Below are 27,972 nucleotides of genomic sequence, written 5' to 3'. Positions count from 1 at the left end.
AAAGCTTTTTGTAATGTGAAAAACGAGAAAAAGATCAACTAGATATCAATCTGACAGAGCAAAACATTAATTTTCTGGCCAAGTTATTCAACAAGTCGTCCAACTGAAATGAATAAATGAACTTGAGTGAAAAATCTATAATTTGTCATTTATTCACAGCCTTAATTTAAAGTACAAGACAGTACATTCACAAATCACAACATAAAAAAGAAGGAAATACACGTCCATAAAGTATCAACATATAATTTTCTAGTTGTTTACATTCAGCAGTGCTTTAATAGCGAAAGTGAGACATTCCATGGTCTCTGCAATGAGCTATGACATGTGCTAAGCGTGCGAGCATTGACACACAACACAAGCACGTGCATCTAAAATCAAGAGCCAACACAGCTCCCATTAAGTAACCACTTGATCCACAGTGACTCCCACAAGCCGTGGGACCAGATGCCTGACATGAGCCAGCTGCAACCCTAACAAAACAAAATATCTGTCCAAGCTCAAATGAAAATGAAGACTGGTACTGTACATTTTGAGTCTCCACTTTGTATATACAGCATGTATATTTTTGTCATTTTGGAGAGAAAAAAATCCCACACCAAAAAAAGACATGGTTGTCAGGTTAACAAAAAATAAAAAAATAGCAAAGGTATTCAATAAAGAACTAATTCATGTTGATGCAATACACTGGCGACATGTTTATTTTAGTGTCATTGTCAGTGTCCCAAAATACTGAACCTGTACCAACAGTATAAGATACAGTTTTGACCAAAAAAGATACATCAAGTGAAGTGATAAAATTTTCTTGTGATTTTATTGGATAGTTGTGGATTTTCTGATTTTCTAGCTGCCTTTAAACTTCACCACTTACCACCAAATTACAAAAGGGTATAGCAATGCTGTAAGTCTTGTGCGCATATAAGCCGTACCCTTGATTTAGTCATCTTTTTTTTTTGTTATCAGTGCGGCTTATATCCCAGAAAATACGGTACACTCTTTAATATAATGCAAAGTAAAATGTTTTTTAAAGTATTTTTCCTACTCATACTCCAACCATTTTGCTTCAATTTTGAAATAGATTACATTAAAGCTTTTATCGACTCATTAGTATTTTGCAGGATTTAAACAATGTCCTCTCATAAAAGGAATAAAATTTACTGCTAGATACAAACATATTAGAGCCACACATGCGTTTCAGTAATACAATATCATTTGACCATATAATAAACATGATATTAGATAAATGAATTTTGGTATTTCACAGTTTCTCATTATGATCTCCCATCTATAAATATAAACCTCCTACATGCTGATATAATTAAACCACAGCACTATATTTAATGTGATTCACTGTGCACTTGGTGTGCTTGTTAAATACCCAACGGGGTGCCTTTGTTTTCGTGACAAAGGACTCGGCGGAAAAAATAATTAAGGCAGAGGTCATATGAAATAGACTTTAAATATTTATACAGTCATTTAGGTGCATCGACATTCATTTCAAGCTGTTTTTGAGCTCTCGAGTGGGCGGAAAACGTGATCATCTGTTGGCTTAGCATATCTTTGTGAGCAGTTACATAAGTGCTGCTGTGAGAAGCTGCAACATAGATCACATGGAAACGGAAAATATGCAATTTATCTCTTTATTACGAATTTTCAGGAAATCCTTTATTGTGGAGGTCCGATTTTAGAGTCAGGCCGTCCCATTGCTATTGAAAGAGTGCAGCTTCATTTAAGAGCAAGACAAAATACGCTGCAGCACACAGTAGTACAGTGCCAATTAATGTTGTTTTAACCCCTGTCAGTGAAGTAAGTAGCTTCGTTTCCATCTGTTCCTATGCTGTGTTAAAGTAGCTCTCAAGTGACAAGAGAGACAAGTCACAGCCTGGAACGTCCAACTATGCGAGTGAACGAGAATCAGAGCAAGGATTACTTTTGCAACTGTGTTTGGTTTGTTTAAAAACGGGCTGTATTCATGAAACTAGATTTTTTTTAATGTACTAGTCTTTCAGATTTTTACCTGATATAAACAGCGTCCAAAGGATCACATCATTTTCTATGTAGACCTTTACCTACAAGTTACCCGGTTGCGCCAAGTCATCTCTTTTGAGTTGTGCGTTACAGACTGTAAACTTAAACGCTTGCTGTTGTGTGATTTGTTAGGCTGGCGAAACGCATCACACACGCTAGGTAACAACGTCCCGCCCAAGGTGACTGCTCACTCCGATTCCTGCTTATTGTTGAAAAGCATATCCCAGAGGTGTGCATGTTTGTCACCAGCTAGTTTCTCACTAGCTTCAATCTCTCATGAGGGTGAACACATCTGTGTTCTCATCCTCTTATTAATTATCAGCACTCTAAGCGTGTGGCCACATGTTTTACAGAGCTTCTGCTAAACAGCGGTCAGAGCCTTCGCTTCCTTCCAATTGCACTCGGCGGGTGGTTTTTCGGTTTTCCACCCAAGTGTTATGGATGATCGTGGCCCCAGGTGAAGGGTCTACTTGGAGTAAAGACACCACTCGCTTTTTGACCTTGGCTCGAAATGCACGTCGCAGCTTCTGGCGCGTGAAGGCATAAAGCAGAGGGTGGGACACTGTGGTCCCGTAGGCCAGGGCTAGGAACCACAGCCGTACGCTGACCAGGGCTTCCCGTGGGCCTATGGCCAGGATAAGCATGTTGACTATGGATAGGGGAGCCCAGCAAGCGAGGAAAGTGGTGATGATGATGAGGGACATCCTGAAAACCCGGCGCTGGCGCTTTCGCCGATCTCTGTGTCGCCGAACTGCACGCCGCAGCGCGATGATGGCTGACACTGAGACCTGGACGCCCACAGTGGCCGGCATGGGGATGGCGGCGCCGGCGCCGGACGTGACCAGGGGGGCCGAAGAGGAAAGGGCAGGGGGGGAGGTTGGTGTGGTGGTGGGCGATGAAACAGGTATGAGGGGAGGGTGGCTTTGTTTTTTCCCGGCATCTGCAGAGCATTGCTCCGCTTCTAGTTTGCCACCACTTATCATTTTGAGTTTGGTCTTGTTTTGAGGGGTTTTCTTATGGAGGCCAGTGCAAGAAGGGCCTATAAAACGCTGGCTTTTCTTTATGTGGGTGCCAATTCGGAAGTTTAAAGCCCTCAGGATTCTGGAGTAAGTGAACAACATGGCTGTGACGGTGGTGAAAAATATGGGAACCTGTAGCATCAGGTGGTAATACCTACCCACGACGAAGTGATCACCCTTCCCGCCAATGCATAACAAAGTCTGGTTACGCCACGCTGGCCGGGTTGTGGTACTGATTCCATTGGTGGCCAGAGGCAAAGAGGCCTCCTGCCCTCTCTTCACCGTCCCTTCACCAATGTACCATCGATCCTCAAGGAATGGGATAGAAAATACGGCGACTGACGCGAACCAGACCGCTGCCAGAAGGAGCGCTGCCCGGCGCGCCGTCAGCAACCTGTTTGCCGGTCGCACGGAGATGTCATATCGGTCCAAGCTGATGACTAGGATGTTGATGGCCGTGGCGACGCTGGCAAAGGTGACGCAGGCCTCGTGAAAGCAGCACAACACAGCCAGGTTGGGGCCAGGAGAGAGCAGGACGACCGCCAGAGTGAGAGGCAAACACAGCAGGCACACTGCCACATCCAGCACGTGCAGACTGACAGTCACCATGTTGCTGACTGAGTCCACTAAATTAGACTGGGAGCAGTAGAGCACCAGCACTGTCAGGTTGCTGCTGAAACCCAACACCAGCTCCAGCATGAGGAAGGACGTCAGAGACACCTGGAACCCGAAGGAGTGAGGCGTGTACCATGACGCTGGACTGCTGGACCATGCCTCACCTCCCTGCTCGCCCTGCAGGGCTGAGCTATAGCTGTCACTCTCCATGGATGCCTCTTAGTTCTCACATTGTGTACCGGTCACCTATTTTGATGCGGTCCCATCTACGCCAGGTTATGCATTCATCGTGCAGTCATGAGAGGAGAGAGCTGGGAAGACACAACGTCGACACATGAGAAATGAACTGTGCCGGAGAGAATGAAAACACATTATTCTCTCTCAGCATCTGTGGCATCAATCATATTGTACATGTAACACATGGATCTTTTTACCCAGCCGTACCTCCATCTATCCACCTATCTAATCCCTTGTCAATTCCCCCAATTACTATACAGGCTCAGCCACAATTTGAGGGGGGACCATACCGCTTTCCGAACTGCAGGGCGCCACAATAAGCTATCACTAATGTGCACTTGAGTTCGGGGCAATGACCAAATTGAATGAAACCGAGTAATCAGACCCACAGGCAATCAACTGCTCCCTCAGTAGATCAATAAACACAAGAGTCAGCAATTTGAGCCAAATTGATCAAATCTCAGCTCTAACTCCATTAGAGTGTGCAAAACAGTAAAATTTCCCTTTTATCATTGCAGCATATAGATTATAATAAATGTCAGTAGATTGTCCACTTACCTTTTTTTCAGTGTGTGAGTAGAGATATTGAATATTTTTAGAAGCAATTTAGGTATTGTTTATAGACAAAATACGGTTTGATAAACAGCATTAAAGTCAGATGAGGATGAGTGATGATGTAGTCGCCGACCTTTTTAAGAGCCACTTCCTGTATAATGATATTCAATTGAAGGGCTGTGAGTTCATTAAACCTCTTTAGAATTTGCTTCTGGTTCATATGCAATACTGCAATAATTGCAGGTTATTCCCACTGAGGGAGCAAATTAATCTTTTTTGCAAATAAATAATAAATGAGTTTATGGTTGTTGTTTTTATTCATACAGTGACTATGATCCCGATATGGATTTACACACTATAGGCTGTTAGAAAATGGAGAGGGAAATAGTCAACGTATCCAAATGTCTCATTTTTTGTAATTATTTTCTTTGAGGTCCAAAGAAATTAGAAAGGGTCTATCATATATAAATATATTTTCTGAAGCCTTTAGAAAAGTGTAAGGTGGTGATTAAAAACAGCAGAACACGGCTGTTGACACCTTTCATGACGCAAACTTTAATTTCAAACACAATGAAGAATATTCAGTTCTGATTGTGCTTCCGTAGTAACCTTCAATGAAGCATATCATTAAAACATGGACTGTGTGTGTCAGTTTTGCCATCTTTCAAAAATGTTAGCAATTGTGAATCTCGAATCACAAAGTTTTTGTCAGATGCTATCTGTCTTGGTGAATGCAGGGTGCTATTTTGCATCTTTCTAATGTTGACATCGCTGCAGCTTCAGACGATGTTGCTATGACAACTAGGGTGGCTGCAAGAGCACTATGTGGGAAATGAAAAATAGTGGAACCAATAGAGGCCAAAGGAGTCAATTAATCTAATATTTGGGTACAAGAGTTCAATTAGGGTGACAAGTGTACTAAACTGCACTATATTTTGAATGGCCTGCATACAGGAGCCATCTAGTTTATGTGGTTTTATATTGAAAGGAGAAAAGATCAAGAGAGAGAAAAACTAAATGCATATGCTCATTACTGATTTGGAAAAACGGCTTAAGATGTTGCAAAAAAAAACTTCAGTTCTTCTGAACTTCCTCGAATGGCCAACATTTCAGTGTTAAAGTATTAAATAAGGATAAGGCAAATAACCAGTGCCTACACCAAAACCCAAAACAACTCGCAACTAGTATTCACCTCAGGGTTGCTCAGTTACCCTGCAGCAAACTGGTCAGGTTGCCACGGCAGCTGCTTCGCAAAGGTGTCTGCGTGGATGCCAGTTAAAGTCTACTTCAACCATATGTAGAGCCCACCATATACACAGTGTCTGGATAAAGACTCCGTTTGTCAAAAGGAAACTGCAGTGATCTCGGGATTCCATTCAAAACGACTGCTTTCTGTTAACGTCTATTCTGTTCTCCCGGGATACTGCAAAGAGCAGTTGTGGGAGGAAATGGAAGTCCCTGAACTCAACACTTGTCCTGCTTATTTTTAGTCATGTAAGCAAACTATACATTTCTTGACAGGAGAGCTGAAAAGGCGGACGTTGAAACCCTTAAGTGTAGTGTTTCTTAGGAATGGCAAATATGCAAAATTTGAGGAAGGGATCCACACTAGGTTAAATTAGGTGCACAAAAAGCAGCAAATTGAGGATTATCATTCATGACTTCTATTTAATGCCACCTCATAACAAAACGAATAAAAACTTCCGTCAAAATCACACATTTGTTTGTTTGGCAGGTCTCACCTGGAAACGGAACGTAAATGCTAAAATGCCACGCAGTCAGCCAACAGCTGCAATTCATCATAGAAAAGAAAAAAGAAACAGCTGATGGAAGGAAGTAGAAGAGAAAAGTAGGAGCTGGTAAACAAGGTCTCCTGGGGAACAGAGGTGGTAGCTTTTTTTTTTCTTCTGCTCTGAAATCTTACATCAGGATTTCCCGTGGAGCTTTTGGTTTCTTATTCCTTAGCAATTTCTAACAGAGAGACCAAAATCTGCTTCCTAAAACATTCCTAATAGCCTAAGTGGGCTGGAAATGTTACAAAAAAATCAGTGGACTCTTTTAATTACTGTATTTGATTAACTTAATCATCTTTTTGTAAAAGAAAGCCTGAGTACCTGTACCTGTTGACAAAATTACTCAATCATATCAAATATTTTAAAGGTCATTTCGGCAACCTGTGATTATTTTAGCAACCCTATAGTATTATTTACTCTGAAAATGTTAACGTATATATTTTCTAAAAGTAGAACCGCAGTATGTTTTATGTTACATTTTGAGGATTGTATTGTATCGTAAGGAAAATCGCTCATTGGCATTTCCATTTATCAATATTATGTATTATTAAGTTTTGAAAAGATACATTTTTAGAGGGAAATAATAGGGACGCATGCTAATTATTGGCCGCAAATTGTAACCTTTGTCTATGGGATTGGATAATTGATCCATTCTTCATGCATGTGTTGCTTGCAAATGGACACCCAGTTCCCTATAAGGCTTTAATGCTGCAGTCAGTCAACAAGGAAGTCTAAAAAATAAAATCACAAATCTGCAGCAAAATGTATACAAATTGTAATCATATCAGAGACAAATAGGGACTGTTTACCACATGAAAAGAGAAAACTTTAGAAAAATCCTGAAGGGAGAAATATCATGACAACCAATTTAGATAAAGGAAGTCATATGTATTTAAACATTACTGCACCTGCAAAATGGGATATTGAAGACATCAGTTTTTGTTAGAGATGGGAAGTCCTCAGGAGCTGAGACCATCAAGGGCGAACTCATTTCATTTCATTCCATCCTTCCCTCAGAATTTAAAGCTGATCCAAAATTGGCTGCCATTTCTCTCATTCACATCTGGATGAATAAAAGGACACAATCAGGCAGGCATAAGAAATGACTAGACAGTCAAAGTATCAAATTAAAGCATTACTGTACAAGGTTGTGACAAGTAACAAAAGGTTTTGTTAATGGTGGATGTGCAATTCAGCGCAATAGACGGAACTGATCTTTAAAGCTCAGTGGAAAAATATAAATCTTTTAGAGAGTGAAATGAGACCAAAGGGGAATAATAACCATTACTGCCCACAATGAATCTGCACACAATTCATGTACTGCAAATTATTGCATTACATGTTCTTTATTTCTGCAGGTGCTGCTTCAGGTGTTAACCTATTTGGGAAAGTTAGCATTAGCGCCATCTAAATTTCGATTGTTCTGAAAATGTAATACATTTCACATGCTTGCTCTTATATCCTCTTGTGGCCAAACCGTACTCCCGTTTTGACGCACTGTTAATCCAATCTTTTTTTGTCAGGCACAGGAAGATTATCATCCCTGCTGGTGTTTCACTTCACTGCTGTTTCAATTTGATCTATCATGCAGCACCTTGTCATCATCACATTGCAGTGTCCAAAATGCAAACAATTGGGGCTCACAGAGAAATTATTTGTGCTAACCACTCATACAACGGGCCACCCCATTAATTTTTTACTACACATTTATTCCACTTGACATGACAAAGCACTAATTTCAAGAATGCTCATCACTCAGGACGGAGCAATATAAAAACACAAATAGAACAAGCAGCATTCAAGAGACTGATAAGAGGGGGCGATGGACGACCAAAGAGGACTGGCTTTAGCACATACAAGTAGTACACACATTATGCACTTTGCCACTCAATATTCTTGCATGTGCATCTGTGCATGCGTGTGTGTGTGTGTGTGTGTGTATGTTAGGCTAAAAAGGCTCCCTATTGAGGCATCATGCTGTTATTAAAGATCTCTCTCTCCAGTCATCACACCACGATAGGGACAATTGTCATGTCAGAGCATAACATTTGCTCGCCACTGCTTGGAGTCAAGCAGTGCATGGATGGCTCAGAAAAAAATGCACACACACACACACCTAGCTGTACCATTGGACACCCACTGAGAGCAATTGCAGCTACAGTATAGTTGACTACAGTTGATATGATAGTTTCGCTCACAAGCACGGTAGGTAGAATGTTAAGGCTGGTGCCCGAAATTTAAAAATCAAACAAAAATTGAATACATAATCCCCCACTCAGCCTCTCAGCTGTATGTCTGCTTTTAAGATGCCCACTCATTCTTTAGGACACCCCATATGGGAGGTGAGGGCCACGACTTTCACCTTCAAATCTCAGGAAATCTAGCATTTCGTGCACCACTTAATTCCAAAATAAATATCACACATTGCCTGGATCCACATTCATTCATTTTCTGAACAGTTTATCCTAACAAGGGTCACGGGGGGTGCTGGAGCCTATCCCAGCTGACTTGTCCAGCAGTGGAAGTTTGTCTTAAGTGACCTTAAGTGGCCCAACGGGAGCCAACCCATAAAAGGATAAATAAAACGCAGCATGCCAGGTATATGCAAATGTTTTTTTAATCACTGTTAGTTGTTTTTTTATTTATTTCTCATTATTATTTTTTATTTTTTTGCTGCCCGGACCTATCCTTTGCAAACGTGGGAGAAATCCACCAGCTCGAAGCCAATAACTTTGCCAAGACCCACTCCCACGTAAAAAGCAGACACGAATAAAGCATAAAGCAAATCGATATTTTGTATCTCTTAGCAGCAGCAGCAACGAGTAGGACTGTGCGTGACAGAAGGGCTATGCAAAAGGGAAAACACAACCAACAAAACTTAGCAGCTTTAAAATATATACCATACAACGTAGTCGTCGTCAATTATATTTGACTTTAGTACAATTGTAATTTCCAAGTTGAAATATCTATCCGAGAGTCACCCACCTGTAACTTTAATGGTCTTCGTTCAAGTACATACTGTAAAAGGCAGGAAAGTGCGCTCCTACCTTAACGCCTCTCGCTCGGCAACTATCCTTAACACGCAAGCCGAGGCTGAAGAAGTCTCGGGTCCCTTCGGACACATGTTTTACAATCGGCCGATTTCTCCGAAGGACGGCGGCGTTTCATCCACAGCCGACTTGAATCTTGAGATGGATGGATGCACGTTGCTCAGAAAAGAGGAAAGGAGTAGGAAGGGGGCGGTGCCTTTCAGTAGCACCACCACCACCATCATCATCAATGAAACTGTGCACGCTCCAAACGGGTCTTCAATTCTTTAGTTTATGCTTGATTTTCAAACTCCTGGCATTTTGTTTTCTCCACACAACTTGAAGATCTAATATAGTGCAACACGGTTTGACTGGAAATGCAAACAAAAAAATGAAGGCAGATATTTTATAGGCTGATATCAGTCTGTAAAGAATGTGCACAAATTTCCATTTCAGTCATCACATCATTTTATTGGAATGCTTGTTGGCCATTTTCCCGTTATCCACAGTTGTGCATACAAAAGACATCAGCTTACACAAAAAGTGATTTTCCTTCAGTCAACATTTATAGAAATTCATCAATGACCCAACCCGCTTTAAGAGTCCTTGACAAGGACCCAAATGGCACTTGTGTAGTCTAATGCGGGAGTAGGCTTTCATTCAATATTTTCTGCAAGACCCGGCTGTCTTTCTTTTCTCATCCAAGTCTGCTGCATCTAATAGAACAGAAGCAGCCATACAATTAGAGAAGCGGGGGATGGGGACACACAGCAATTGCCAATTACACTGACTGACCAGGTGCAATTTTTCCAAACAGAGCTCTGTAAAATATGGGGAGTGTGTAAAAATACTTGGTTTTATTTTTTCATCTCAAACAGATTAAATATGACATTCAAGGAAGAATATGAATTTTGAAGCAGCTTGTTTAGGCAGGAAATGTAACAGAAACAGCATCAGATTCATTCATCAATAGGTCAGTCGACCCAGAATAAAGCTCTGCAGCTGGCTAATTCGGCTCTCGTGATGCAACATCAGCCCCTCCTCTGCTTGCTCCTCATCCAGAAGCTGCTCCATGTACCAGGAGGAGCCCAGCAGGATGTGGCCAGTGGCTTGCATGGAGAAGGCGGTCCATCGCAAAACCTCCCTTAAAACACAACACAAATTTGAATGGTGCAATAAACAATAGCATGACATCTGTTGAATTTTGAGCAAAAAGCACAAGTGGGATTTTTTTTTCAACAATGTGATATGCAGTAAACATGCTTTCCAGTGTTGGGGAACAAAAAACGTGCCAGAGTTGAACACCCAGCACATCTTTGGTGATGACATAACTGTTCACAAAATTAATCTTGGAAAAATCCAGCCCATTTCAACCCTGCCACCCACACAGATTTGGCTAGTAAAATATTCAATACTCTAGGGTTGGCTCTCCTCCAAGTACTAAGAGTAGCACAAATGCTATGGTGAAGCTAGTTTGGCAGTAATTGCAGTTATGTGACAGTAGTGTTATCATTACTGCAAGGGGGTGCTTAATTTAGTGGCACGGACATGTGTTCTACATAAACATCGAAGTAGGATATCATTCACTCACTTCAGCAACTTTTTGGCCTCATAACAGCGCACCTGATAGGACAAGGAATAAACGCCATATAGCGTTGCCTTGACATTCAAGCAACCAATGAAATCATTGGGGTTATTCTTGTAGAGATCAAGCGTCAGCTTTGCCACATCTGTCCGGTGGTGCGGCATGTGTTTGCTGACCTGGTCTGTCCAGTGGCTATTCTAGAGAAACACATGAAGGTCAAAGGTTAACAGAACATTCTGAAGCTCAAAATTACATATTCAACTGCGGCATTTGCATGAAATAGTATGATTAATAATTTCAGTTGTATGTCCCTTTTTCAGTTTGAGCTCTTTAAAATGCCAGTTTACACCAAGCATCAGCTTTACAAATTGTTCGCATATATCTATTAGTGTGAAATTCTTCCTAATCTACTGGTGCCTTATTTCTGGTCCCCAAAACCAAGTGTTGGCATCAGCTGGTCTGCAGTGCCGCCTAGCGGTGCATGCTTTACCTGAGATGGGGTCCACACCTGTCCTTTCTCCAGGACCATGAGGACGGTATTTTCAGGGAGAGTTGTGAAGAACTCTTCAGTGTCCACACCTGTGCCATCTTCATCCAGCACAAGGCCACTGGCACTCAGTACATTTAATGAGTCAGTCACCTATTCAAGACAAAAGGAGCACGTCATTTTAAATTGCAGCTGATCATTATTAGGGTAGAAGGCACGCGGTCTTGTTTTCTTGGTGTTCCTCTTTCCCTACCTTGTTGATCAGGTCTTCTAACGCATCAGCCATGATGCCCTTCTTCAAACTGCGGTCGGCATTAGTCACTCGATAAGGCTTTGGACGAGGTGCTCGGCTTGACAGAAGCTGCTGGGTTACAGCAGCACTGGCTGACATGCTCGCAGTCATGCACCTTAGGGAGGATTACAGAATCGGGGGTGAAAACATTTTTGCCTTGCCTTTAAACGAGAAGAACGACACCAGGTCCCCCTTTGTCACATTTCCTGCTAACATCTTACTTTGAGAAGGAAGACAGAGGCAGGAGGTTGAGCGACTTTTTTGCATATTCCATCACTGGAGAGAAAGCCTCGCAATCTGAATGTTAAAGCTGGCAAACAGAACAATGCTTCAGAGTTAGGTCACATCGGGTTAAACAACTTGCATTGAAATTACAGGAAAACTCTTACAAGGAAGAATAAAAAAGTAGGTACAGCTTTTCCACAAATGAGTTATCCAAAGTGGTTCTTTATAGGATCCTGGTTATCGAATGCTGAAATTAAACTTTAAAGACACGCACACCCTTCTCATTCAGCTGTGAATCACACCAGCAGCTGGCTAGTGAACCTTGTGCTTATATTAAGCAAAGCGTGTGTCATCTATGTCATTGTGCAACATCAAATGGCCACCCCCTCAACTATTCTGGATTGACACCAATCACAAGTGTATAAAGTTCACAAAATTGCCTTCTTGCATTGCATGGTTTGATTGTAAAAGCTTGGGTCTTTTTGTTCCTACTTGAGGAAATAAAATAAAAAATAAGTGTTGCACTCCCAAATAAAACAACATCAAAAAATGCAAACCCTAAATATCAATAAAACAGCTGCTGTGATGAAAGTCGAAATGAGCTCAGAGAAAATTAACTAGAAAAGTCGTATACAAGAAATGCAATCGCCCAAGCCTATTTATATACGTTTCACAGCGTTAAGTGCACTTAACGTCGTGAGATGTGTGTATAGCGATAAATGATCCAACTTACTTGTCAAGAGCGCAGTGCTTCTGTTGGCTGCTCATGGGGCGCGTTATTTAACACACCTGTTTCACGTTTCGGACTGATGTGTCAGGTGACTTCCGGTCCTAATCGGAATTTATTATTCGTTTAATTTGATAAATTGTCGAATTCTTGTATATTAGTACATTGTTGATATAAAGCCAATCATAGAAAAGAACTACTTCACTATCAAATTTTAAAAAAGAGTAAATAACATCCTGTTTTTCTGTCACAATCATAAATAAATAAAATCAGAAATACATTATTTGTATGACACAAATAAAAAATGGTATCAGGGATGATTTAAAAAATGTGGTAATATAGTAATTAGGAGGGCAGGTAAATTAGGGAATATGCCAGTAGAGGGCATGCTTGTGCACACAACCTTCTTTTGCTTGTATAGTCAGTTTGTGGTACATTCTTATTTGTTTCAATTAAATAATATTTAACTTATTGCTTGCCACTGAGAAAATAGAGTTCCAATTCTATTTGCCTGTGTTGCGATGCATGATATGTTAAAATTACTGCATTTCAATATAGGTATTAAAACTCTCCCATGTGAAAACTGCCATTGAGCAAATTTGTTGTAACCGCATGAATTTGTACTGCGCCCATTGAGTGTACAGTGAGTGCAAAAGGTATACTATTTAAGCTCTAACAAGCAGTGAAGACAATTTCCACAATATGTATTCAACAAATAATAACATCATTTTAATTGTTAGTAAATATTGGCCACAATTCCATCAGAAAGATTATGTACATAAGCGTTGTAATTGTCTGCTGGAGTTATAAGCTTTAAATAATGTTTCTGAGTGCCGCAAAAGGGAGTAAACTCCAGTGAGAATCAGATAAACAGTCTATTTCATGCTCAGTGCAGGAACCCAGTTGGATCTGGCTGCAAGATAGTCTTCTACGCAGAGCAGATCAGAGCAGATAAAGCACAAATACTTAAAACAAAAGATACCAGAAGTGTCAAACACAACCAGCAGTGTGAACAGAGGCTTAAATGAAACTTTGCTCTTTCATTTCTTTCTGAGGTCAATATCCTGCCTGTCTTTGTCGGGTTTTATCGGCCATCCTCCGTGCTGAGGTTCAGACATTCGTTTGAGCTCTCTGATGCATGTCGACGCAGAGTGTAATGAATACGACATGAGCGAAAATTAAATATTCTCATCATATTTAATTCAGGAAGCTTTGTTTAAATGAACATGCAAAAACACATGGACAGATTTCTGAGATCAATGAATTAGACAGTAGTCCAGCACTTTTCCACTCTGCAGGTGTATTTATTACCTATTGATAGAAATAGGATCTTATTTGCATCTGAGATAACATTGTCAGTGAAGATATTTCTAACCCTTGCTGCCATGCTATTTCCGCTTGCCAATCCGTGCCAATAGTTCTGCATTGGCCGCTGCCCTGGTCTTCATATCCTGGTTCTTGGCTAAGTCTATGAGGACACTGAGAATGCTGGTTGGGACATCAAGGGACAGAGCGAAGCGAGACCCCGGCTGGGCTCTTTTGGGCACCTGGACCACCAGTCGAGGGGCTCGCGCCGGATGGTGGTGCGAGGGTCGTAGTAATGAGTTCAACGCACTGCTACCGTTCGGTCTGTCGACGGCCATCGCGCCCATTCGTGTGTCTTTGTTGTCTTTGGGAAAAGAAGGGCTGCTCCGTTGACCGCGGACCCCGCAAGGCAGCAGCAGAGCCAGGCATAAGCACAACTGAACTGTCCTCATCCTTGGAGGTCTGTTGGACAGAGGATGATGAAAATGGTTTGAAAGCACTTGTAGAATGCCAGCAAAAGAATGCGACAAATGACCACAATACACTTAAGTGGACATTTTGAATTTGAATGCACAGTTGACTCTATTCATACAATAGAAACTATCAACTTCTAAGTCCTCCTAAAGAGTCAAACATGAATGTACTTACTGTCTCACTACAGTAGATTGTTGGTGACTTGTGGGGGAAAGGCACTTCCAGCCCTGGAAATAATCAGAATATTTGAAGAATTGACAAAAACGTCTTCTGTATCCTGGTTAGCAATGACAAGTGCGACCAACGTCTTGAAGGGGGACGTTCAAGTGTCTGAGAGTCCGACAAGACCCCGTCTTCACTGCTGTACGTCCTCGCTGTCCCCTCTCTAACCCCCTCCCCTTTTAATCTAATTTCCTCCACATTCAAAGCTGCCTTTCTCCCATCTAAAAATAACATAATCATAACCATTCAACAATCAACATAGAAAAAGTATGGCTTTCCAAATGTACTAATAAATCCTTGATGCCCAAAAGGATGACGTGTGAAAGTATTATTATCTTAGCCACACTTATGAATTCATTTGATTCATCATGCAGAAAAGCAACACATCAAATGTGATTTTACAGTGATAAAATAAACCACATTGATACATCAACATAATTTCCAATATACTATTATAGTTACTTATTTTTAATATGCAACAAAATGTACAATGTGAAACCAGAGTTAGTGTCAATTTAAATGTTGTGTACGTAAAAATGTGTTTAACGAATACTTATTTTGTTAGTCAGTGCAAATTTATTCTGGTTAAAAATAAATAACACAACCGACATAGGATTGTCTACAACAAACCCATGATTGGCAAATAAAATCTAAACATGGATGATTGTAAAACACAGGAAGTGTGTGTTTTTTTGTTTTTTTGTTTGTTTCAACATCCCTCTTCACCTGCCACGCTCCAGTAAAATCTCCAGAAAGGGCCTGATTACGTCAAAGGCTCTAAAAGAAGCAGTTCTACATGACGGAGCAAACGCAAATACTGTGAGAAATTTACAGGCTTCATTAAGTGGATAGCAACATTTGCTGAAGCACATTGCTGCTTCGTAAAATATGCATTTGAATTTTTTGTTGTTGTTGTTGACTGAAGCAAATGCAGCCACTCGTCTGTGTGCGTAGACGTGACTTTTATGGGTTTAATTGAACTCTTATCATGTTTCTGTGCGTCAACACGCAAGTGACGAATGCCCAAGATCCTGTGTTTAAGGAGCATGGAGGCAGACAAGAGGTCGAGAGAGCTCGAGATAGTAGCAAGAACAAAAAGCCCCCTGGAAAATGACAAGGACAAAGATGTCAGGCCAAGAAGTACCTTGTTTCCTGATGCACCTCCAGTGCATCCCATCACTGGACCAATCCTCATCTTACTAATGACTTAAAAGTTAAACTTGATTATGATGACTGGGCCCTCAGGACGCCTGGAGCAAGACGAGTCATCATGTACTGCCACAGATAAACGAACGAGGCTTGCACAGATGTCACCCCTCTCCTTAACAAATGCTGATGAGTTGTACCAGTCGGCCGCATTGCTCTCACAGATACACAATGAACTTCGCATTAATATAAAATGAAGTCATGATTCAAAGAAGATGCGGCTTATTATCAATTGAGATCTTACTGTAGAAGTTCCACGTTAATGCTTACTAGTAGCTATGTATCATAACTGATGCACATCCAAATTAATCTTACAGAAACTCCTCAACTACTATATAATATTCATTACCTGCCTAGCAGAGGCTGCAGTAGATCCACAATATAACAGGCTCAATAAGACACACAAAAGATGCAATGTTTCAGCATTTTTATTTTATCCAGAATGAGACCTTCTATTATGTACATTAGGGGACAAATTAATCTCACAGAAATTATAAATATACGCGTGCTCCAGGTTGTATTTGGGATGTACCAAGTCCTGATTATACATAGTCCATTCTCTCCTTCTGCTAAACATCTGTGCCAACTGCTGAGCTCAAGTTCAGATTAAACAAGGTGACCAATTCAGATCCCTACTCATAAGAGGTAGTTACCACCTTCAACGGGCATGACAAGAAGAGACAGAGGGGAAGGAAAGAGAGAGAATGGATCAATGACTTTCTGCGTGGACACTTTTCTTGCGAAGGCCAACTAAATCTCAGTATGAGGATGAGAAGCAGACATGAAGAAACACCATGGTGCAATTTAAAACCTAAGCCAGTACATGGCACTTCGCATTCTGTTGTAGTCTGGCAGCTGCTCAACTGGGCCTAATGGAAAAAAAAAAGGAAAATGCACATGTTCGTAAAAGTTTCATTACTCATGATGCATTTGAAAGAGAGCTCAAAAGGGTTCCAGCGTGAGAACTTACCAACACCGGCCACAGCCGGACACTTATCGTAGATGTATTTGGAGCAGACGTCACGCACCATCCTGGGAGTCACGGCCTGAAAAACGCAGTCCAAGTGTGGTCAGCACAATAGGACAGCATTGCTGGCAATTGCCAATGTTTCAAAGACACTCACATCGATGCGAGCATCCCACTCAGCAAGGGGAATGCGTCGTCCATAGTTCAGAATGTGTCTGCCGATTTCATCACAAATTGGAGTTGTTCCTTAAAAAAAAGACAAATAATATGTATATATATACATACACACATACATATATATGTATGACTGCTATATCATTCAGTCTTTTAGCACTTCATGTATTAGCACAACTTAATAGTTTAAGTTCAAGCTTACTCAGAAATGTAAGTTTAGGCTCAATGCATGATCATTTAAGTAAGCGCATACCATTTAGCTGTCCCACCATGCTGGCCTTCACAGCATTTTTGCCTCGGGCTACATCACTCTCGGTGACGGTGGTGCACAAGTTCATCCTGCATGGAGAAAAACAAGACTCAGCTTCGGAGAGATCAATTAAATCAGATTCAATCAACGGATGTCCTCATCTCTCACCAGGCATTCTGGGACCAATGCATCATGTCGTCAATGTTGTGCTTATCGGACACAAAGTGAATGCCCAGCAGGCCGGTGTCGCTGTAAGCTGAGTGGAACGCCTGGAAGCTGTGACACAGTTTTCCCTCCACCGCCAGGCGGGCTAGACGGCTGCTCATGTTCTTTATATAAGGGCGAGAGCATAAGTTTTTTTTGCCTGACAATAGCAGCAGCTGAACAACTCAGTCTGTCTGACACTTGCTTTTTGAAAATAACTGTCACCGGTGCAAACATAGCTACAATTAAATAAAAGCTGTTTCCAAGGTAATACACATACAGTCTCAAGTGGGAAAGGCTTCAATGGAATAGATAATAAAATTATATGTTTCCAAGATTAGTCAAAAGACAATACTGGCATCTAACCTTGCCACCACCGCAGGTGAGGTCATAGCTTCCAATGATAGCATTAGCCACCATGAGGGGCACAATGTCCGGGCTGGCAGCACTAGCCCCCTCCACGGCGATGGCAATGTGTGCCAGTGGCAGAGCATCATCCCGCATGCGAATCTGTGGAAAAAGTTGAGACACAATTACATGCTTTTCAATATTTATTATTGTTTTTTTTTTGAAGATGTCTCCGTTTCATGTAATTTGAGATGGAAGTACTTTAATCAAATTCTCCAATTTGATGGCTGGAACAGACAAATATTTTGCAATATTGATTGTGGTCCTTTCACAACATCAGCTCGGATATTACTGCTTAGGTTTACAAGCCGAGTGCCCAAAATATCAGTGCTAAACTATTTCCATTGCTCACCTCACTTCCTGTAAACCTGCAGGGAGACAAGACAGGGACAGCATCTCCCTCGTATTCAAAGGACATTCCGCTGAAGTGTGACTGGGCCAAACTAACCAGCTCCTCATGGTTCACACCTGAACATTAAGCGCATCAAATGTTGAGCCAATCTGTTCGCGAGTAGTGTATATGGGTGGCAAGAAGAGGACAAACCTCCAGCAGCAGCCAGAACCATGCGTGGAGCCTTGTAATGGCTGTTGATGTATTCCACTAGATCCTGGCGGGTGATAGTTCTTTAAAAAAGGCAATATGGTTTATTAAAATCGTTTTTTTACGAGTGATGAATTTGTTTTCAGTGCTCTCGCCACCCTTACCTGGCAGTGTTGGATGGTCCTAGCACACTGTGGCCAAGTGCAGTGCCCTGGAAGGCGGTGGCATGTAGCAGGTCAAAACAGACCTCCTGCAGGTTGCCTTCCACTTCCTCCAGTTCACGTAGCACAACACCTCGCTGCTGCTCGATCTCCGCCTCGCTCAGCGAGCAGTTCTGCACCACCTCCGACAGCAGCTCCACAGCTGAGGAAGCATACGTTCTACCTTATTTCCCCATCCCTCCATTAAAATCCAAACAAATCAGAGGTCCACCAGCTTCAGAGAACAGATTGTCTCCTAGCTAAGAGCTATCAGGTAAATTGTAGGTGCTACAAGATTTCTTAGTAGACACGTTACCTTGAGGCAGATCTTTAGCCAAGGTCTTCATGTAGTGCGCGGTGTGTTCCCGGGAAGTGTAAGAACTCAAATGAGCACCCATAGCTTCCACCTGCTGCTCTAACGCTGACTGAGGGTGCTTCTTGGTTCCCTTCAGAGAAAGGAGGAAAAAGTGTGTCAACAGACCATGTTCACTCTATACAGCAAGTCTTTGTATAATAACTATACCTTGAAGGCCATGTGCTCTAGAAAAAAGCCTGTTCCATTGTTCTTTTCATTCTCATAACGACTGCCTGCACTGATCCATAGTCCAACCTATAATGAAAGATATGAATAGTTATAGTGTTGAGCATGAGTACAATATCACCATCTATGAGAGTGAACAGTCCTTACTGTGCATGTAGCATGTTCCGTCTCTTCGGATGCTACCCTCAATCCATTATCCAAAGAGGTGAGACGGGTTTCAGGGGCTCCCAGCAGGCTTTGGGCATAGCTGACTGAAGCCTGTCCCCGCCTCAAAGACAGCAGAAGGGGCTAGAAATGTAAGAGAATCACATAATATGCAACACAAATAACGTTTTTATTCATTCTGCTTTCAAAAAACAAAACAAAAAACTAAATTTGACTACAAATGATGTTTTCAGGAAATTTCGAAATTGAATTGTCTTCAAATAAACAATTTACTTAATTTATAGACAGTATGCCATGTGTCATGTCACATTTAAATTGCAACAGACAACAGAAGTTGTTGAACAATGGGTAATCCTTCACAAAAGTCATTTAGGATAGAATATAAAATAATATACCTCCCACTCACAATGTAACCCCAACTTTGTGTCTAAAAAATTAATAATTTAAAATGGGAATAGATTGAAGAAATGCAACAGAAATGTTGGTGATCTAGAAGCACAATAACACAAATACATATTTACAAGGTCATAACATAAATATTTAGTTATTATAGCCAGGGCGAAAAAACAACAACATCGGAATAAAGAGTTTGATCATAAATCGAAGAATGTGATTTCATTTTTTCCAGCCAAAATGATATACAAGTTCTTGCATAAGAAGCTAAGCTACATTAAGAGGGGGACCGCAATGGGGACAAACCATATCTGGCAAGATTACACAATTAAAAAAAACAAAATCAGAAAATAAAATAACCAGTTTACACGACAAATGCCACCCCAAATCTAAAATATATTAGCGAAGGCACCATTAGTATTAATAGTCAGTTGACCTTGCATTCACTCACGTTAGCTGATGCTAAAATGAAGGTACAATTTCAATCATGCTAACCAAGGGTTTCTCGATTTTTGGTGGGTTTGATTCAACATTAAGGATGCAGATTGTTGTTAGAGTTATTTGAAATCTTACTTACACTACGGGTTTTGGCGAGTACACGACCCACAGTGCTCCCAACTCGGCACACAGACGCCGCCATTTCTCATTCCAGGTTAGAGAAGACGACAGTTTCCGCTGTCGGAGGGTATTTTCTTCTTCGTTAAAAAGCAAGTTGAGTCATCGGACTTGGACTTGTTTGTCGCCACCATGTGTTTGTCAATGTTAAATAGCAAAATGGGATTTACAAAAAATTGACTTTCCATCCTTTCCTCTTACATGAATAATAATGGTGTGAGTTTAAAAAAAACCGATTTAAATATTAATTTACGGAAATTATTTTTCCTCCTCGTGTTACATTTCAAGTCACATGCCACCCAAATAACAACAAATAACAACACATGGACCTTGTCAAATTAAATATAGTAATGTACCTTATGTATGGGCAGCATGTCTTTTAAATTTATTTAAAATGAGCGGTTGTTGTCCCTACCATTATTTTTAAACAAAGGATTCAAAATCACAAGCAATTGAAATCAGAGTTTATTGTAAGAAAACAATTTAAGTGCATGAAAGTACATAGAAAAGGCATTTGGTACACATGATTGCAGGTTCTTCACATCAACTAAAGTGGTTTGAAGTGGGTACATTCCACAATCGTTTTGGAATTATAGTCTAGAAGAGCTTTTTGTTTTGTTGTCTTTCAGTTAGAATTTTATTGAGAAACTATTTTCTGTAACCCCTTTCGCCATAGAAGTACAGAATGTGAGCATGAATCAAGAGGTATACGTAAGGACCAGTGTCCTGTGAAAGTTTCAATAGGAACGGGAACTGGTAGCTCAGGCGGAACTTTGTCTGGGATGTTTTTGACGTGCGATATGGCCCTCTTTACCACTTTTGGCAGAGATTTGACTTTTTCTTTCGGCACCTCCTTTTTAGTGATACGATACTTTGAGCTTGAGCGTTTTAATGGCCTCAAAGGGGGAAGCAGACATGTGTCTTTGAGCCTGAATCCCTCAATAAATAATTGGACTCCCACATACTGTGGGACATCTACAGCTGCCTAGAAAGCAAGAGAGACAACTTCAGTAATTCAGTCAAATTAATTTACATTGCACGTGTCTACCTGTTGATATATAAGCTCAAAATCCCCTGTGTCCGCTGACCGGTCTGCTCTGCGGTCCAGGACGACACGCAGCATGTCCTCCTGCACAGCTGCACAAAGACGGGCTGTGATGGGCGTAGAGGGGGCCATGGTGGGACTGGCATTGATTTCAATCAGCCATGGATGTAAGTCAGGGCCTGGAAAAAAACAAATTATTTTCTACAGAGTAAATATGCTATGTATATTTGTAAACATACATGCTCATACCTAACATGAAGTCGGCCCCATAAAGCTCAAAAGTGTTTTTACGTGAATCCACAAGATCTTGTGCAGTCTGCAATGCATGTCTAACAGCCTTCTTCATCCCAGGCACAACTACATTTTCCCACTGAGCCTTTTGACCTCGACTGGAAAGAAAGGTCATAAACTGGTCATCAGACCACATATTGTCGTCAGGGATGACGGGATGGCGTTGATGGGAAGGCCTCAGATGCTTCTGGATGGAATTATTGCACAAATGCACAGATCTGAAAGGAAAGCATAACATCATATTGAAAATAGTTGATGGATACTTATTTTAATGGGATTTTAGTATTGCCTTATGGGATAAGTGTTGGCCCACTAGCATTTAGTCATAATCAAATTGCTAAGAAAACAAACGCAGGAGATTTTTTTCTGGGATTAAACAAAATCGCCATTTTATTTCAATGTCTGTACATCGTTTATCTGTTGATCATGTACCTCTGTCTTCAAATCACTGTTACTTTTGAACAAGTATTGACAAAAGTATTGGATTTGGTGGTTTATTTACTAGCCAATTTGCTTTTCCGAGTGTGGCTCAGCGAATAGTTAATTGCAGGCCAGAACATGCAGATTCCAGTTAAACCACCTTTAAACATACTTGTCCAGTGTGTCCAATGAGTACGGTTGCGTAGAGAAGCGTAAGTAGCACTTTTTATAGAACCACACAGTGAGAGGGTTCCAGTCGGTCACAAGAAACCACTGGCGTACATCAAACTTTGTTCCCTCCACCAAGAAGGGCCGCTCCAGGTACTTTTGTACCACCCACTTGGATTCCTTGATCAGAGTTGGATTCCTGTCCACCAGGCTGAGGATCTGATCTAAACGCTTGGCACATTTAATACCTAGAAGACCAAAATGACTTCAGTCATATTTGAAATCGTATCCAGGTGACAGGTTGCTCACCTCTGCCTCTGGACTTGGCTCCAGGCTTGATGATCCATATGTTGTGTATCCCATCTGTGTCCAGCTGTGGACTGACCTCAGCTAGCCTCTGCAGCATGGCCTTACAGGAGGTTACTAATGATTTTTTGATTTTAATTTGGGCTCTGTCACTGCAAGAAAAAAAACAAGGAACAAAGGCTTATGATGTTAGTTGTAGGCTAATATGTGCTCATGCAGCCAGATATGCTCCCTACCCCTGCGCTATATAATACACTATGCACACAAACCGTACACTGCAGTACTCACTGAACAAACAAGTAGAAGTTGTCAATAAATTCTCCCCATCCTTCCTTTGCAAGGGATGGAGTTTTTTCCAAACTGGCATCAATGTCAGCATGCTCCAAACTCTCGAGAAAATCCTGGCACTCTCTGAGAGCTGTGCTGATCATTTTGGAAACAGTAGGTGGTTCACGCGCTTCTGTAAGTGGAGTCATGAAATCAAACTGGGCCCTCGTGATTCGTATCAGAATCTACTCAAATAATTGTACCTTGAATGTGCTCATTTTTTCTCTCTTCCTCAACATTCTGTGCTTCCTCCACAATGTACTTCAAAAAACTCATGCAGGCAGTTCTCCTGTAGTCTTCTTCAGGAAGGAAATACAGCACACCAACGTTAGGTTGCAAATCTTTCTTTTCTAGAAGCTCATTTAAAATATCTAACCAATGAAAGCATGCTTCTCATCCCGTGCTCCTAGCTTGTAACAGCGAGGAAAAAATGTCTCCGGGTCTGCTGAGTCAAACCAGTGCAGACTTCTTAGATTCATACACAAACCCACCTGGAATAGATATTAAAGAGCAAGTGTTTGTTGTTCATAGTCGTACCTGGACTTACAGTGCAAGACAATACCTGGTAAAAAAAAATGCCTGTAATATAATATATAAAAGAAGGTGGCTCCAAGTACATATTTAATTATACAAATTGCAATGAAAATCTCTGTTTTTATTTAATTGATGATAATATAGTTGGCGGCTGCTTAGCCCAGTATTTGCATGGTCTTCCCATATTGCGTGGGTTTTTTGGGGCACTTCGGTTTACTGGTACATTACAAAAGCATCCATTTAAGATTATTCAAAGAAAAACTCAATATTATTTATTTACCTTGGTGGTGAAGCTTCCTGCTTTGGCAAAATGATTGATCATCTGTTCTTTCTGCAAAATACTGGTATTGATGGCATCTCTTCTATTTGTCCAGTAAAAATAAACCATTTCATTCCGGACCAGGCGAGACTAATGAATGAGAAATGCGATACTATTTAATTTTGTGTCATAACAACATCAGATGTTATCGTTCTCTGTGGCCATACCATAAGATCATACAGTCCATTCGTATCCTGGTCATGGTTTTTCTCATCTAAGAAAATAATTAGACATTTTAGCCATTTTAAAAACACAACATCAGCTGATCATATATTTATTATCGGTGTCACCAGCATCAATAGAGTAGCTCTCTCTGTCAGGGGGCATGTACTTAGCGTGACCAGGGCGCCAAGTCCGCTTTTCCACCCACCCTCTTGCCTTCAGTGAGGCCCTAATGGTAGGGTAAGGGCCCTGAATGGAGAAAACCTTATGCAACTAAAGTAAGAGAAAGAGAGAGGTGATGACAAAATAGAGGTAAATGTAAAAATTGCATGTTGAAAAAAAATGTGGACACATTCTTTCATTATTAAAAATCATTTTTGACCCACCTTGACAGTTTTGTCCACAATGGCCTTGGCTGTCCTTAGTCTATCTGGGTTGAGAGCAGGCAGTGGACAACTGTGCCGAGGTGAAGCTGACACACACACACGCACACACACCCTTGCATATAATATACTGTATATACAGTATGTATACCATAAATTACATTTAATAATGGCTTTCCATTTTTATTAAGTACATTAGATTAGATAACTTTATTCATCCCGTATTCGGGAAATTTCATGTACACAAGCATACGAAAAAAGAACAGATGTGCGAGTCGTCTGTTCGGGCGTATTGTAAGATGACTTACTAGAATGCAGGGTTTTGACTTCATCTTGAATTTGGAATTGTTGCACCATTGCTGTTAACTTCTGGTTTTTAAATCAACCCACAGATTGTCCCACTTGCAAATGCGAGGGGAATCTTTCACAGATCTTACCTTGAAGAGCATGGAGGTGAAAAAGAAAAAAAACTGCAGTGAATGTAAGTAAAGTTCTATAGAGTAAGCTAAAGGCCAAAAAGAGTGACCTAATGAAAGTTTAATGATGGATTCAAATATTCGTGTCTACAGGGCAACCTTATGATTTATTCAAAACATGTTATCTATAAGCTGACTAACTGTCCAGGCGTCAAGTTTAGAGTCAAGGCAGATACTTTCTTGCATATAGTACAACCATATGCCAACATTGAGGGGTTCCAAAAACAAACAACAAACAAAAAACAATAGGACACGAGTAACATTCTTAATTCTATTCTTAAATAAAAAGAAATTGAATTTTTAAGTTAAAGGTATAAATACTGCAGAATTCAGGTCTATTTTCAAACAAGTCAAAGTATCAAAGATTTACCTAACCACAGGAAAATCTTTCACATTTAATCGTTATCGGGACAATTGTTTCAAATGATTTTTATTCAGTGTTTAATGGTTTTGGCATAAATCATTTTTTTAAATTAAAAAATAAAGATGTATATGCACGTTTTATGTACTGTCCAAAATGTACCAATGCAAAAATAGTACAATGAAAAGAAGGTACCAAAAGGCGTGTGATACTTTGTCAATATCAAGTGCGTCAAATTGCAGAAGGCTTGAAATATTGCCAGTAAACCTTTTCACATTGCTGGGAAAAGATTAAAACATTTCTCAATACTTACTCAATACAAAAATTCCCAAATCAAAGTGTACCCCTAATCCAAATAAAAATATATCTTAATTGTACTATATCCTTTCAGGCATTTTAAAATTAGAAGGAAACAAAGTACTATTTTGAGTACACAGAACTTTTTATTCCTACCTGTATAAATAGCTCCAAAAGATGTGTTGAGTTTGTTGTTGATTTTCACCAGAGGGACGTTCGCTCTGCCCCAACTCGGTTTACGGTATCCATGGCAACAACTGGAGGCTCAATGCAACTTACCTGTACACATTTGTTATATTAAATATCATTTTATTCAACGTCACTTTTTATTTTTGACAGCTATTAAATTATATAAATTATTGTTTTAGATTTTAGCCAAAGGAACAAAGTATTTCCATGAGATTTTAGACCACTGTTTTCAACGCTTGCCAAAAGACCTAACTATACAAATAAATATCCAAGTTGGGGTTCGTAGGAGGGACATTAAATTATCGTTCCAGGCCATAAATGAAACATGTTATTCGGAAAGGTTAGCTAAAAGTATGCATGCTGAAAACTTAGCCAGACCCATACGTTATCGCCATATCTTTTTTCAATGCACCCAAAATATTTTTCTGCTTGATGGCGCCATCTTGGCTCAAGTCTATTTGTTTCATAGATATCACACAAACAAGGCTAGATGTCCAAGTGAGGAGTAGCAGCTCAACTATTTGGCGTCTTGCATATTTTGTGATAAATATAGTTATCCGTGCAAATCTCCCCATCTGTCAAAATACACGCCCGGGACGACAAACTCGCCCTGGTAGGTACAAAATAATAACTAGAAAAACAGTTACGGTACGGCTCAGATGGTATCATATCACCACAGCGCTAACTAGAAATATTATTTTAGTGAGGAGGCAGTTTTTTTTCTGTGAAATGTGTGGAAGGACCGCTTGCACTCTAGCTCCGGACGAAGTGAGCCGAGCTTGCCCATACAGAAACCGTGATGGGCAGAGAAGACGGCCTGGCTGGAGGGACGGAGACGCGGACAAATACCGACCCTCCTACAACAAGAGCCCCCAGTCCATGAGCCCGGTTCTGCTATCCCATAGACACTTTGACAAGGTAACCAAATCGAAAACCTTTTTTTTTTAATCCAAATAAACTCTTGGCACAATGCAATCTGGATTTTAAAAAAATCTTAACTCATGGCCTGCCATTGACAACAATAGACGTCCAAGTCATTGAAAGTTAAATGACTGGCTGTGAGTGCTCATCATCAACAGAAGCGAATGAATCATGTACAAAAAAGGTGTTAGGACCTCATGATGTCCCCTGTGTGCACAGAATGCTCCTGTGGATGAGTGTGTTCTGGCTTCCATGCGTTGGGGCCTTGTTCCTTCCTGGTTTAAGGAGAATGACCCAGGCAAGATGCAATACAGCACTAACAACTGTCGGAGTGAGAACATCCTGCAAAAAAAGTCTTACAAGGTACTTGTACATGCCAACCTTTATAGACTAGCAAATTAATAGTGAACTGCTCCTATGTCCCATTTGACATCTACTGGCTTTGTTCTACTACCAAGGATCCCTTATTGAAAGGACAGCGCTGCGTTATCTTGGCCGATGGCTTCTACGAGTGGAAGAGGAAGGACAAAGAGAAGCAGCCATTTTTCATCTATTTCCCTCAGAACTCAAATTCTTGTGTGAAGCAAGATCCCGTAAGGGACCTGACTGAGCTATCCTTCACAATAAATGGTGGTTTTTCCACAGATGAACATTTCCTGGGTTTTCTAACAGGAAGAAGAATCATCAGATGAGTGGACAGGATGGAAGTTGCTTACCATGGCAGGAGTATTTGATTGTTGGACGCCACCATCTGGTGGAGAACCCCTTTATACCTATACAGTCATCACGGTGAACGCTTCTGCCAATCTCCAAGGTATCCATGACAGGTGAGGTTGGATTTTACGACACAACTTCGCTACGGAGCTGAAGGCGTTGTCTGTTTCAGAATGCCGGCCGTTTTGGCCGGAGAAGAGCAAGTGAGGAGATGGCTTGATTTCGGCGAGGTCAAATCTTTAGATGCTTTAAAACTGCTCCAGTCCGAAGACATGCTGACCTATCACCCCGTCTCGACAATAGTCAATAATTCTCGTAACAACACTCCCGAGTGCCTTCAACCTGTGGACCTCAACCAGAAAAAGGTACTTGTCGTTTGATGATGCTAACTTGGCCATGTGAACAATGTTAAACAAATGCAACCCAGTGGCCACACTACCTCCATACGATCAAAATCACATGATGCTCAGTTTATATCATTTATAACAGTTCACTGTTAAATTCAGTGACAAACATGGGCATGTATTCCTCCAAGGAGCCCAAGCCAACAGCTAGCAGCAAGTTGATGATGAGTTGGCTAGAAAACGGCTCTTCAAAAAAGAGGAAGGAGTCGGATTCATGTAACAGTCAGGAGGAGAAAGGCAATGCTGGCAAGTCTACGGGACTACTTGAGCAGTGGCTGCAGGGGACCAGCAAAAAACAAAAAAAAAAGTAAACTGTTTTTGTTTTTTTACCTTTCAGCTCATTGATAATTGTGCCATTCTTGTACTGTTAAACACACTTCACAGGCATATCTCAAGTCATA

General features: G+C 40.9%; 5 protein-coding genes across 12 annotated transcripts; 1 reads left to right on the top strand and 4 right to left on the bottom strand.

The window, feature by feature from the left end:
- Positions 1-134: 134 nt before the first annotated feature.
- On the bottom strand, positions 135-9,448 carry LOC144076230 (G-protein coupled receptor 22-like). 3 transcript variants are annotated; one of them, XM_077603902.1, is made up of 3 exons: positions 9,230-9,448; positions 7,153-7,307; positions 135-3,970 (listed from the first exon to the last, which is right to left on the bottom strand). In XM_077603902.1, the coding sequence occupies exon 3, from the start codon at positions 3,867-3,869 to the stop codon at positions 2,373-2,375; it is 1,497 nt and encodes a 498-aa protein (XP_077460028.1). In that variant the 5' UTR covers positions 3,870-3,970; positions 7,153-7,307; positions 9,230-9,448; the 3' UTR covers positions 135-2,372. The 3 variants fall into 3 exon arrangements, with proteins under 3 accessions (XP_077460028.1, XP_077460027.1, XP_077460029.1); XM_077603901.1 differs by having other exon boundaries at positions 9,292-9,448; XM_077603903.1 differs by lacking the exons at positions 7,153-7,307; positions 9,230-9,448 and having other exon boundaries at positions 135-3,764; positions 3,824-3,926.
- A 654-nt stretch (positions 9,449-10,102) lies between these two features.
- Positions 10,103-12,701, bottom strand: cidec (cell death inducing DFFA like effector c). Of its 3 annotated transcripts, none has more exons than XM_077604090.1 (6): positions 12,596-12,701; positions 11,859-11,947; positions 11,599-11,752; positions 11,349-11,498; positions 10,865-11,055; positions 10,103-10,417 (listed from the first exon to the last, which is right to left on the bottom strand). In XM_077604090.1, exons 2-6 carry the CDS (start codon positions 11,909-11,911, stop codon positions 10,240-10,242), a joined length of 726 nt encoding a protein of 241 aa, XP_077460216.1. In that variant the 5' UTR covers positions 11,912-11,947; positions 12,596-12,701; the 3' UTR covers positions 10,103-10,239. The 3 variants fall into 3 exon arrangements, with proteins under 3 accessions (XP_077460216.1, XP_077460219.1, XP_077460217.1); XM_077604093.1 differs by having other exon boundaries at positions 10,897-11,055; XM_077604091.1 differs by lacking the exon at positions 12,596-12,701 and adding an exon at positions 12,027-12,568.
- Positions 12,702-16,206: 3,505 nt separating this feature from the next.
- uqcrc1 (ubiquinol-cytochrome c reductase core protein 1) lies at positions 16,207-20,368 on the bottom strand. Its single transcript, XM_077603876.1, has 13 exons — positions 20,217-20,368; positions 19,229-19,369; positions 19,064-19,150; positions 18,857-18,986; positions 18,505-18,703; positions 18,344-18,423; positions 18,152-18,267; positions 17,758-17,901; positions 17,356-17,516; positions 17,191-17,276; positions 16,921-17,009; positions 16,767-16,842; positions 16,207-16,665 (listed from the first exon to the last, which is right to left on the bottom strand). Exons 1-13 carry the CDS (start codon positions 20,277-20,279, stop codon positions 16,601-16,603), a joined length of 1,437 nt encoding a protein of 478 aa, XP_077460002.1. The 5' UTR covers positions 20,280-20,368; the 3' UTR covers positions 16,207-16,600.
- Positions 20,369-20,703: 335 nt separating this feature from the next.
- LOC144075345 (tubulin monoglycylase TTLL3-like) lies at positions 20,704-26,666 on the bottom strand. Of its 3 annotated transcripts, none has more exons than XM_077602270.1 (15): positions 26,648-26,666; positions 25,500-25,622; positions 24,518-24,646; positions 24,213-24,298; positions 23,955-24,099; positions 23,832-23,878; positions 23,626-23,754; positions 23,188-23,302; positions 23,015-23,110; positions 22,773-22,944; positions 22,488-22,636; positions 22,183-22,426; positions 21,549-21,808; positions 21,303-21,478; positions 20,704-21,239 (listed from the first exon to the last, which is right to left on the bottom strand). In XM_077602270.1, exons 3-15 carry the CDS (start codon positions 24,564-24,566, stop codon positions 20,892-20,894), a joined length of 2,016 nt encoding a protein of 671 aa, XP_077458396.1. In that variant the 5' UTR covers positions 24,567-24,646; positions 25,500-25,622; positions 26,648-26,666; the 3' UTR covers positions 20,704-20,891. The 3 variants fall into 3 exon arrangements, with proteins under 3 accessions (XP_077458396.1, XP_077458395.1, XP_077458394.1); XM_077602269.1 differs by lacking the exon at positions 26,648-26,666 and adding an exon at positions 25,917-26,019; XM_077602268.1 differs by lacking the exon at positions 26,648-26,666 and having other exon boundaries at positions 25,500-25,979.
- On the top strand, positions 26,036-27,888 carry hmces (5-hydroxymethylcytosine binding, ES cell specific). Of its 2 annotated transcripts, XM_077602276.1 has the most exons (7): positions 26,036-26,145; positions 26,236-26,450; positions 26,673-26,816; positions 26,912-27,046; positions 27,126-27,280; positions 27,340-27,532; positions 27,703-27,888. In XM_077602276.1, the coding sequence occupies exons 2-7, from the start codon at positions 26,262-26,264 to the stop codon at positions 27,880-27,882; spliced, it is 996 nt and encodes a 331-aa protein (XP_077458402.1). In that variant the 5' UTR covers positions 26,036-26,145; positions 26,236-26,261; the 3' UTR covers positions 27,883-27,888. The 2 variants fall into 2 exon arrangements, with proteins under 2 accessions (XP_077458402.1, XP_077458401.1); XM_077602275.1 differs by having other exon boundaries at positions 26,040-26,450.
- The last annotated feature ends 84 nt before the right edge of the window (positions 27,889-27,972 follow it).

Source organism: Stigmatopora argus, chromosome 6 (genome assembly GCF_051989625.1).
Source record: "Stigmatopora argus isolate UIUO_Sarg chromosome 6, RoL_Sarg_1.0, whole genome shotgun sequence".
Taxonomy (NCBI): domain Eukaryota; kingdom Metazoa; phylum Chordata; class Actinopteri; order Syngnathiformes; family Syngnathidae; genus Stigmatopora; species Stigmatopora argus.
Note: the sequence above shows the minus strand (reverse complement) of the source record. Positions and strands in the feature narration are given on the sequence as shown.